The following is a 12,770-nucleotide window of genomic DNA, read 5'->3' on the forward strand; positions in this document are numbered from 1 at the left end:
AACAAAATCATGAATTTCGCAGCAACCTGGATGGAACTAGAGTCTATAATACTGAGTGATCTCTCACAGAAACAAAGATTGAGTATAACATGTTCTCACTCATATAGTGGACCTTGAACATCTATCATAATACTATAAGAAAAGAACTGACAGTGTGGGAACCTATGGGGGGCTAGGGAGGGGAAGGGAGGTCGGACTAACGATAGTCAATATCTGTCTGGGGACGGGGGACACCCCTTATCAACAAGGGTGCCTGAACGATGCATATTTGTAAACCTAACCCTTAACTGTACCCTTAACAAATAAAAAATATGTTTAAAATGAAAAAATTAAAAATAAAAATATGGTATAGAAACAGGAATTTAAGAGTCTGGTCCATCTTATTTTCCCTTAGTTTCATAACTTAACTAAATGAATGTACACTTTGATTCACTCCTATTATCACTAAAAAACTGCTTAACTGCAAAAAAAAAGGATACAAACCCAACTTACTAAACACCTAATAATTAGGGATTATTTGACTAAGTTATAAGAACATCTATATAATTAAAAACAATGCAGTAAAAATGCTATACACACACACACACACACACACAAGATCTTCTAAGCTGCAGTATTTGAAACAGCCAAAACTATAAACAAGTATAAACAATTCCACTGATCATCAATATTAGTATGGACAAATGAACTAGGTATGCTAATGCAGTAACAAGAATTCACAGACAACTGCTACCTATATCAACAAAGATAAGTCTCAAACATAGTGCTGAGCACTAAAGAAGAGAGACATAAAATATTATGTCCTGTAAGATTCCATTCACTCTAAATACAAAATAATAACCCAAGAGCCAGTGTTGGGAGGAAAAGAGTCTGTGGGAAACGGGCAGGACAACACAGAAGAGTTGAACACAATCAGTCTCAAATAATCCTGCTTAGGGTTTGGGCTCTCTCCATTTCTACAACCCCCTGCATGTAAAACAAAACAAGAAGTTAGGAAAAAATATTAAGGAAAATTCACTTGAAGATATTAATGAAAGGCAGATGGCAAAGAATTAAAACTAGCATAATTTTACTGAGTGATTTATAGATACAGAACACATGAATAAAGTAAACACAAAAAATTACAATAAAGAAAAGGTAAAAATTTAAAGATAAAAATAAATTTGAAACTAAATTCAAATAAATTTGAAACTAAATTCATATAAAAGAAATAAAAGAGCTGCATAACAGATTTAAACATAAACAGAACTGAGAACTAAAAGGTCACAGAAGAGCCGTTTTATAAGAGAAAATGGTAAAGAAGCTTGAAGATACAGACAAAAAAAATATAAAAACATTTGAAAGAAAAAAAAAAAAAAGAACGAGTCCTTAAAGTTTCTGAGGTAGACACAACACCCCTTGATGAGGGAGTCCCCTTCTGATTACAACATCTCAGCATAGGGTATGGGGCAGAAATGAACAACTTCTCCCTCGCAACCTTCAACATGCTCCAGGAGGCTTGATGATGATGGCATTAATTCACTCATGTAGGTCCTACCCCTGTGACCCAAGCACCTCACATAATCAGTCCACAGCTGAGTTTCTGTAAGTAGAAGCTGCAGTCAGCCCAACTCTCCCAAACTCTCCAGGATAAAACATCCAAAAGTCCATTAATGCAACAGAAGAACCTAAAAAACACAGTTTTCAGACCCTCAGATTTTGAGAGATGCTTTCAGTGTGTCCACAACATCAAAACTATTTTCATAATAACACTAAGATGGTATCTGCTTTTCCACTATGTTTGCATTTAAACTGATGGTGCAAAAACAATAGTGGATGAAACCGCTGGCCCTTCAGATTGATCAAGGTAGTGACCAGAACTGCGCTTGCAGTCACTGTATTTTTCGGGGGAGGCTTGAGACTTTCGGGTTAAAGTTCCTTCTGAAGCAGTAAAAATTGTATTACATGTCCACAGTTGAGTGTGCTTCCTTTAATACCGTACGTATGTGTATCTTACAGTGTCTCATCAGTTGTGAGCTACACTAATCACTTTTTTCAAAGAACATCAATTTTTACTTGAAATAACTGAGAGATGAGCAAGTTATCCAGACCTGAGTATTAGGCAGGCTTTCTCAAAAATGAACAATGAGGCTGCCATTTCATACAGGAAACAAGTGACAATGTTTGCCACCAAATGATAAAACTGAAGCTTTCAAAAGAAAATTAGAATTTTGAAAACCTTCAATCTACCACCTTGTTTTATGGTTTCCCAATACATACTTTCCTGAAAAGAATTATGGTGATATTAACAAATGCTATTTTTCAATGCAAAAACAATATGTATCAATGTTTGGAAGACCTCTATTATTCAATAAGCAAAATATTTTCCAAATGAATTAGGCATAATGTCAAAAATTGTGCATGAGTAAAAAATACATTCCAAGTCCAAATGAATCAATGGATTTTAATGTCATGGAGTACAAAAAGGCAGTAAGGATATACATTTCAACCAGTAATTTGAAAGTAGTTAACACTTCCAAACATTTTCCTTGAGGAAGAAGACTAAGGCTGCTTTAGGAGAACTCTTAAAGAATTTAAGCCTTTTTTTTTTTAACCGGTTTCTATTCTATAGAAAAACAACTGGCATCTAAACTAGTACCTAACATGGCACCTAAAAAAAAAAAAAAAAAAAAAAAGACAAGCATAGGAATAATCCTGCTCAGTAATTCTTCGAAAGAAAATATGCTTACAATCTAAGTTATTACCAATTAAGCACCTACCATTAATCTCAATACTCTAGAAAAAAATATTGCCAAACAATCTCTTAACTGAAAGCTCTTCTTTTCAAAACAAACATAAAACACGATTAAAAAGCATAAGTGGTCTCACTGAGTCAACGCTTAGCTTCTTTGTCCTCAAAACTTCTTATTACACATGCACATGAGATATCTTATGAAAAACCAATAACCTAAACTACTGACTGTGCTAAAATCAGAAATAGCACCATGAATTTTCAGTAATAGATTCCCAATCTACCTATCACACCAAAGTAAGTCACAATCTCCCTGGACACAGTCTAGCTCTGTGTTACTTAAAAGCTCCCCAGATAATTTCTGAAGGTTCAACAGAGGTTCAATGCTGTTATCATTCCCACAGGTAACATCCCCAGAATGATTTGTTAATAGTAAAAGGCAGTTCTACATAATGGTATGAAGCTCTAGCTTAGAAAATACATCTACTTTGGGCCATGCCGCTCACTAACAAGGAATTTTTTTTAAACATATTTCAGCAATAAATTCTTCATCTGTAAAGAGTAGAAAATACCAAGGAAAAAAGGGGGGAGCTATTCACATAAATTAAATAATATTTTAAATGTGAAAGTCTTACACAGTTCCTGGCAAGGTTAGACAATGAAAATGTGTTGATATGTAGAACAGATCAGACATCTCATACTCTAATAGAGGGGACAGATGAAAACAGTGTTTTGGATTTGGACTCTACAGTCCTCAAGACCCAGGAGAAGACACATTAGATGTAATCATCTAGGACAGTGAGATTGTATCTTGCATTTCAAGAGAAACAGCCAGGCTTGAGGATAGTAATTATCTCAGAAGTCTTGCAATTCACTCAGGCTCCCAGCTGTAGGCTACACAGAGTCAAAAACAAGGCCTAGTAGCCATTGCTGAGAGGATGCAACTAACATTATAATAACCATTAACATGACCCAAGTAAATCTTACTTTGATTCTATGGTTATCAAGAAATCTTCTATTCATAATTTGGCTTTTTCAACAAATTTCTTCTTTAGATCATTGTCTCAACTATCCTATCCCAAGGCAATTATATTTCTCACTTTAACCTAAGTTCTATAGAGAATCAAGCCCTAAGCCTCCCCCCCTCCCCGCCCCCCAGGCATTTACTGTTTGTAATGCTTAACTTCTCTCCCATGCATTTATTAAGGACATTATCCTGGGAGGACTGACACACTATCTTTGGGAAGACTGAGAAAAATACTAAGTCCCTTTCTGTAAGCTTAATTCTCTCCACAGAACCAAGTGAAAAAGGCTGCATGAGTTAATGTTCTTGTTTACAAGTCTTTTGTGACCTTAGTTATAATGGATTAGTCCAATGGCCTCTAGATTGAAAGATAAGATATGGTTCATGGCCTGGACTTCACTAACATACAAGTTGGCTTATTTTGTCACATGTTCTATGGGATAGCCACACTTTAGTGTCACACAGGGGACAGACCCACTTCCCCAAAATCCTTTTTGAAGAAGTCATTTATATCCTTCCAATAAATTTATATTAAAAAGGTAATATTTTACTTAATATAGCATGATTTCAAAAGTTTTAACTTAATAGGCCAAAATTATATTTTTATTTAACATATTCATCAAAAATATTAAATTATATTTTAAAGACCCATGAAAATCTAAAATCTACCCTAACGAAATAGTCTTGTAGATTTTAGAGCTGAATAAAAGGCAAACATTAAAGCCAAAGCAACTAAATAAAAATCCAATGAAACTCTTTTAAAAAGTATTCCATCAATAGAAACTTCTTTAGACTTTTTTCTGTTTCCAGTTTTATGTCCTGCTGAAATCTTACTCAACATCTTAATTTACTGTTGAAAAAAGACATCCCTTTTCAAACTCAGCAATCATACATTTTTATAAAAACTGAAGCCTCATGTTTACTTAAGGAAAAAATTTTGAAACATTAAGTGGCTATTATAAAGTTTTATAATCTAACACTAGGAAGGAAGGAAGGGGGAGATGGTAGGAGAAGGAACGAAATCAACCATAATCCCTGGATAAAAATGGCTCTGTAGAGTACAAGAAAGTTGACAGTTCAAATTCCCCAGAGTACACTCTACTCTTTGCAAAACTCAGAAAATTTTTTTGGAAAACTGAGGCTTTAAAGCAAGAGCGCAAGTGTGGGAAATTGGTAATGGTAACGAAAGAAGAGAGATGGTATTTAAAGGAACTTGATTGATCCACCACAAAGAAGTATTACAAGTGAACTTAAATGAAGTAAAGTAGGTTAAAGAAGTTTCAGGTTTTTGAGAACAAATGCATATTTCTTATTCCTTATGTGGAAAACACTAATCTCATATGTGATATAAGAAGTAAAAGTTTATATGTAGCTTTATTCTACATTTTGGTTAGCAACCCAAATATAATAGAAAACTGATACTTACTATAGTAACCATATAATACAGTGTCTTCAATCTGTCTGCTGACATTAGCATTAGCCCAGCCCTGGGATAAAAGGAAACAACAGAAATATTAACAAAAACATTCATTTGTCTAACAATTATAGCCAAGTTTTAATATGACTGCCTATCAGTTCTAAAATCTGTCATCCATTCAAATAAGGTATGGTGTATGTCTTCAAGGATGAGAGACATGACAATAAACAAATTTCAATATGTAAGAAAGATAACAACACAGTTCTTGGAAAACAGACAAAAAGCACCTAAGTCAGACTGAAAATCCCGGATGGCTTCCCAAAAATGACTAAACCAAGACCTGAAGGAAGAATGGATGTTCTCAGGTTCTCAGGGAAGCCAAGAGAAAACAGCAGGAAGGAAGGAGAGAGAAAGGAACACATAGGGAACATTTTTTTAAAACAGCCAGAAGCTAAACATAGATTCACCAGAGTTCTTGGAAAGGTAAGAGAAGCAGGTGGTGGGAGGAAGAAGAAGGGCATCTGTCGGAGGGACTTGTGAGTCATGGTAAACATAACGGACTTTGTCCTAAGGGCAATGGAAAATAGTGATAAATTTCATGCAGAGTGACAAATCTGATCTGTACTTTAGAAAGAACATTTTTTTTTTTTTTTTTTGAGTTGGAGTCTCACTCTGTCGCCCAGACTGGAGTGCAGTGGCCGCTCCCGGCCACCACAGCCTCGACCTGCTGGGCTCCGGCGATCCTTCTGCCTCAGCCTTCCAAGTAGCCGGAATCACAGGCATGCACTACCACGCCCGGCTGATTTTTTGATTTACTGTAGAGATGAGGTCTCGCTGCCCAGGCGGGTCTCAAACCCACGGGCTCAGGGAATCCACTCACCTCAGCCTCCCAAAGGCGCGGGATTACAGGCTGAGCCACCGAGCCCGGCTAGAAAGAACATATTTGAGCATATTACACATTAAAAAAAAAAAACCTAAAAGTCCACTTAACTCCTCTGCATTCATCCCACAAGTGTTCTTTAAATTAATAAACTTATAAAATTTAAATTAATATTTTCAAATAGAAAAAAACTCTGTACACTACTGAGTCAGAAATGAGGTTCAATGACAAATCTTTTTGTCTAATACTCTAAATTCTGTAGCTGTAAAAAATTAAACCTGGAGAGTCTAAGGAAACCATCACTGCTATTTAATGACAAATTAGAATCCAGGTCAGTTTTTTTATAAACACTTTAAGAGTTCAAATCAGTGTCAACATCATACTCCAAATGTTCCTAAGAAAGGTTATCAACATTTAATTCTCTAAAAATATTTAGAATGTCGGTTTTCTTCCTTTTTTTTGGCCTTAGCAATGAGTATCTATAAATTTCTTGCTGATAAATGCCTAAAAGACCAAAAATGTAGAAAACCCAAATTTCTACAAATGCAAAACCTGGACATACAATACACAGTAAAAACAGTATTTTTCCAGGTTGGGCACAGTAGCTCATGAATGTAATTCCAGCACTCTGGGAAGCTGAGGCAAGAGGACTGCTTGAGCCCAGGAGCCCGAGACCAGCTTGGGCAACACAGCTAGACCTCGTCTCTATAAAAATAATAAATAAAAACAGTATTTTTCCAATCATTAAGGACTATAAAAATACTCTTAAGAATAGGACAAATAAAAATGTATGTTAACTATATAAATAAAACTAAATTAAAAGATATATTTAAATAAATGAGAAGTCGCTGGTTCCCAAATGTAAAGACTGTAAATAACAATCCCCCAAAATAATCTTAAAATTAATATATACTGCAAGTCGAAATTCCATTGTGCTAGGAGGTGAAGTATAGTAATATGTTGACTCTAAAAATCACCTGAGAAAATAGATAGGCTAGGGCCAGAAATACATTTGAAAAAGACAACAATAAGGAATTTCTCAATCACTACACTTTACTAATAAAACGTGAAAAAAAAACCTATTATTATACTAACCTTTCACCTACCTATTGGCAAAATGTAAAACAATGATATCCAATAGTGTCAACATATGGCAGAAAAGTTATCTCCTATACAGTAAGAGTAAGAAAGACAGACTGTGATCTAGACCTTCTTTGTTGAATCCATCCTAAAAATATTCACAAAAAATTAGGATAGATAACAGTGCTCAGGTTTTAAAGACAAGCAGTTCTGTCCAACAAGTTACCTCAGAAGTTCCTACAAGCAACACACAACTCAAAAGGGCCCTCTTTTCCCAAGCAATCTCACCAATTTCAATTACTCACAGGTGTAAGGGGCCCCAAGTCTCCAGGCATCCAGCAACTAGGATGTCCCAATAACCAAGCTACACCTACTCTGCCCAGACTACTGGGCACCCAAGTCCAAAGTGTTTATCTACCTGGAAGGCCACTCTTCCCTATCAATAAGAAGAGAGAATAAAGGAAGCTGAGGCCCCCACCCTGCACTCTGGAAAGCTGACCTCTCTGCATCACATCAGGTCACTTGCAGAACCCTATCTTGGGAAGGTTCAGCCTGCACTAAGGCACAAGTGTTGGGTTTTACTCAAGAGCTTTTTACTCAACAATATTCAGGGCAGTATTGTTTAAAAGATGTGTGATTTTTTTAAAAAAAGAGAAACTGGAAACCATCTAAATGTGCAGAGGAGAAATGGTAAAATGTATTATTGTACATTGATAACAGAACAACTCGCAGAAATTAAAAACGAGACCTACATACACTGGCCACCTAGATGGACATCCAAGAAGTACTTTTGAGAGGAGAACAGAACAAGCTAAAACCAATAGTCTTAACACATGAAATCTGTATCTAAAAATGAAATGAAAGAACACCCAAACATACACAGAAAAATAAAAAGTGTAAACAGTGAATTGCTGGGGAGGGACTGAAAGCTCTTCATCAGTGATCTAAGCACCAAATGAGTATGGACAAAATCAAAGCCTTAGCTCCTGAGAGTTGTGCTTTAGTGATTGATTCTGCTACAAAACAGAATTTTAAAAAGATTTTTGATCATCAAATGAAGAACAATGGGTCAACAGGTCAGAGAACAGCTACGCCTATCCCTTTTTACTCATTACACATTACACAAACTCCCCATCAATTTCCAAGACAACCCCAGGAGGCAGTAATGTCCTCATTGAGAATCACTGAAAAGTTAAACTTTAAAACTGGACAAGAGTTCAATCTCAGGGAAAAAAATTAAAAATAGAAAGTCTGAAGGTGGTTTAAAGCCAAAGAATCGTAAAAATGTACCATCTTTTACTCTACAAGTTTCTTTTTCTAACCAATTATTGTGGAAATAAGAGTACTGCTGTTACTATTTTAAAGCTACAAATATGTGTAAAATATACAACATCACTCAAGTACTAATCGTGCATTTGGCTTTCACAGACTCTTGCCTCTAAGATATGTGATGTACTGTCAAGGGAGCTTAGTTTATGAAACATTCCTTCTTCTGCATTTTGAGAACCGCTGTGCCCTTGATATGTTTTATAAACTACTGCTTCCCAAAGTAGAAACTAAAAGGAACTTCAGAGTCGTTTAAGACCCATAGGAATGTGAGACAATCAAGAACAAACACTAAATACAGAATATTAAAGTAGAATTTTTCAGAAAAAAGGAAAAGGACATGAGTTCCACAGAACAAGGGTATAGCTGGTCGCATATGTAAATTCCCTTCTCCATTCATCAAGCTGACTTTGTGGAACCCTCTGTGCAACCCCACACTCCAACATAACCCTCCTCATGTCTACCTAATAAGCTCACTTAGACCAGTGGTTCCCATCCAGGGAGCATGTGGCAGTGTCACTCATGCCCACCTGATAAGCTCACTTAGACCCACGGTTCCCTTCCAGAGGGCTTGTGGCAATGTCTGGGAACAAGACGGGAGTGTCCATGTGCTATAGACATGGAGTATAGAGGCCAAGGATGCTGCTAAACATCTACAGTGCACAAAACAGCCCCAACAACCAAGAATTATCCAGCATAAATGTCAACAGTTGAGAAACACTGTCTTCAAGGTCTCTAAAATAACCTGAAGCCAAAGAACAGGAGCTAACTCGACCTATCAAATCTAAAACCTCCTCCATCTGTATCAAAATTCGAGGTTTGCCTTCCTCCAAAGTGTTTCATGTTCTCTTATGGCCAACCCTCTCACTGTGAGAACCCTATATCTCTGCCTTCTCAAAGAAGCTGCACCTGTCCCTCCCCAGCAATTCACTGTTTACACTTTTTATTTTTCTGTGTATGTTTGGGTGTTCTTTCATTTCATTTTTAGATACAGATTTCATGTGTGAAGACTATTGGTTTTAGCTTGTTCTGTTCTCCTCTCTCATTCTACCGAATCCTAGTAACTTCCATTAAACACAAGAAGATACACATATAGCCACCCCCAAAGAAAAACACCTCCACTGACCTGTCTTCTCACTGCCCTGGAAGACAAAGCTTCCTGAAAGTTACCAGCATTCCCTACCACCACAGCTTCCTCACTCCCTGTCCACTTAGTCCACTCCAATCCTAATCGCCCTACTGCTCCACTACAAGTCCTCTTTATGGTCCACCATGAGCCATAGCCAACAATCACTTCTCTGCCCTCTTACTATACCTTTCACATCACTGGAAAAGCCATGGTGCTCTCTTCCCAAAACACGTTCTTCTATTTCCTTGAAGCCTCCCTCTTTTGCTTTCATTCTCCCTTGCAGCTACCTCTCTAGCCCTCGGTTCAGTGTCGACTTTTGACTGCTCCATTCCCCAGTTCCTGGTCTGTCCACATTCTTAGTACCATCCACATGTTGCCTTCCAAGGACTTCTCTCCAGCCCTGAGCTCTTCCAGAACTTTGGTGCCCTGGTGATGCCTCCACATGAACATATGGTACAAGAGGCACACTGGAGGGGATGTTCTTCCCCAAAGGCCCTCCCCGCCTACTCGGGTTCCTGTCCCTGTGACTCACTCAGGTTTCTTGACTTCTCTAAGGTTTACAAAACCAAGGCATTGGAGTTCCAATCATCTTCTCCTTCACCCGCCTCCCTGTATCTAATCCATGAGCAAATCCAAGAAATCCTACCTCCAAGGTATCTGCCACTTTAATCCTTTTCCTTCACTAGCACCACTCTAGTCTAGCTCACCTTTACCTTTACCTTCATTACCTTGCATCACAGTGAGGAAAAAAATCTAACCTCATGAACACCACGCACGATTACAATCATCCTGGCCACGCCTTCCTCTGAAGATTCAGCATCTAAGAAGCAAAGCCCAGCACACATTCAGCCAAGGCAGCCAAATACCTGCCTACAGCCTCTGCATCTGTGGCTCTGGCTCTGACCTGCATGCTCCTCACTTGGCTCCTCTCAGTACCCTTCCCCACCCCCATACCCCCACCCCGCCACAGTCAGCCCTCCTGTGTACCCTCTCTGCATCACCCACATCCTACCTGACTCTCATGTCAGTCTGTTCCTTTCCCCACAGTTTATCACTGTAAAGCTGCCTTCCATGATGGATGTGTGCTGACTGCTGCTCTGGCCTTTCCGACTGCAGGCGCATAAGGGCAGCACCCTCACCTGTCCAATGACTAATCCCCAGCACTTAAGACTGTCAGGCACATGCTATGTGCTCAGAAAATAAATATCAAGTACACTGATATCTATGTAAGGTTCAGTGAAGAACACACAGTTCTAGAATACAATCACCAGATAGGAATAGGGAACACAGGAACAAGGCAGCCGTAGGTTAACCCAGACAGTGAGTAACAACAGGCCACAGAGATACTATGTGTTAGGGAGGGAGACCCATATGAACAAACACCAAAGTATCAAATGTTTTGACGCCATACCTTAACGACTAATTTTTTTTTGAAAAATTTTTACATGTTGTGTAAAAGGAAGAATACTTGTTCACATGAGTATCAATTTCTAATTTTTTTTTATTGGTACACTTTGTGTCTATCACTATCCAAGGTTACTGACCAACTACACAAGACCATTTAATAGCGGTTTAATAGAGCACTTCTAGCTGTGCTTTAAGGTTATTCTTTTTAAACCTAAAAAGTTAATTATTTCAGAAAAAGTTACAAAGAAAGTATTTAGTGAAAATCATTAATATTGCTGTATGTTGAAAGAAAGGTCAACAGAAACACCTTGGGCATACTCAGCCCTGTCATAGGCAGAAGGAGCTGGAAGGGCAACAATAACACATACAGAGAAGGCAGTGTTAACTACCTGCCCACAGTGAAGCCCAGGCACCTTCTGTTCCTGAGCACAACACTGCAATCACTGACACGTGGAGGCTCCAAACAATCACACCTTGCAAGCAAGTACATAATCAGTTTAGAACAAGGCTTCAAAACACTTCAGGTGGGAATGGAGAACATTTAAGAATGCATAAATTCATTCAGGAGTTAAAACATGCATGCTGTAAAACTTAGGATACAATATCATTCGTCATGGAAAACAATGTCAAAGTGTACATTTATCCTAACTAAAACGGCTGGAATAGACTAAAACCATTGTGGCACGCTTTACATTCTAACATGACCAAATTTACAGTTATAGCATGAAGTCTCAAGAACTACTTCTGAAATATTTGCATTTGTATTTCACTAGGCACATAAGGAGAATTCAGCAATTACTTTAAGGACAAAATACTGTCTAGAGTTCACTAGGAAAGTTTTTCAAAATCTTTTCAGTTCTACTTTTGAGAATCTGCAAATAGTCCAGCTTCAAAAGAAAACTCCCGTGGATTTCACTAATCCATCCCGCCCCCAAAAAAAGAGATGAGGGAAAAGACAGACACAAAGAATGTTTCAAGGTATCAAAAAAAGTATCAAAGTACCAAGAAAAGAACTGATAAATTTCTAAGCTCTGAGATGGCTAAAAACAAACCCAACTAGTAATGAAAAGTAGAAAAAAAAGGAGAACTGCTAAATAAAGAATATCCTAGTTGTGAAAAACAACTTAACACAGACTTTTTTCCCCTTGTGATTATTGGTGCCACATTTATATTTAACAAATATAAAGTAAGTGCATTAACCACAGCTATGTCTTTTCTTCTTTTAGAGGACATTTATTTAAATGGGCTCCTTATATAGATATTATTTTTGCATCTTCAGTTGGATAGATTCTTAAGATCTTGCTCAAACAAGTATAACTGCAATCTCATAGGTTATTAAAACACACTTATACAAAAAAAACAAAACCAAACCAGAACATGACTACTAATTTAAGCATGGGCCCAAAGCAACTACTATAATCTAAGAAAGTTTATAATTTCAAGAAAATGCTTACTTTAGAAATTTAAAGATGAAAACATTCCCCTACAAAATCTAAATAAATCAAACATACTAAATTCAAAACTAAAATATCTCTTATTCAAAGGATAATTATACAAGGAATAATTATACTGCTTCTATATAGCAGAATACTCAAAAATATATATACAGATGTGTGTGTGTGTGTGTGTATCCTTGCCTATTTAAACTTGCAGCTTTCAGAGAGGAAAATATCCTAGAAATTTATAATTATGTTTTGTACATTTGAAATTACACTATTTAGCCGGGCTCGGTGGCTTAGCCTGTAATCCCGCGCCTTTGGGAGGCTGAGGTGAGTG

General features: G+C 37.3%; 1 protein-coding gene across 1 annotated transcript in view; it reads right to left on the bottom strand.

The window, feature by feature from the left end:
• The window catches only part of LMBRD1 (LMBR1 domain containing 1), a 113,811-nt gene that overhangs the window by 93,033 nt on the left and 8,008 nt on the right, over positions 1-12,770 (bottom strand). The window contains exon 3 of the mRNA XM_008059001.2: positions 5,182-5,242. Within this exon, the coding sequence (XP_008057192.1) occupies positions 5,182-5,242 (61 nt within the window). The remainder of the gene's footprint in view (positions 1-5,181; positions 5,243-12,770) is intronic.

The sequence above is a fragment of the Carlito syrichta genome, unplaced genomic scaffold (genome assembly GCF_000164805.1).
Source record: "Carlito syrichta isolate Samal-C Ts95f unplaced genomic scaffold, Tarsius_syrichta-2.0.1 Scaffold303670, whole genome shotgun sequence".
In the NCBI taxonomy this organism is placed as follows: Eukaryota; Metazoa; Chordata; class Mammalia; order Primates; family Tarsiidae; genus Carlito; species Carlito syrichta.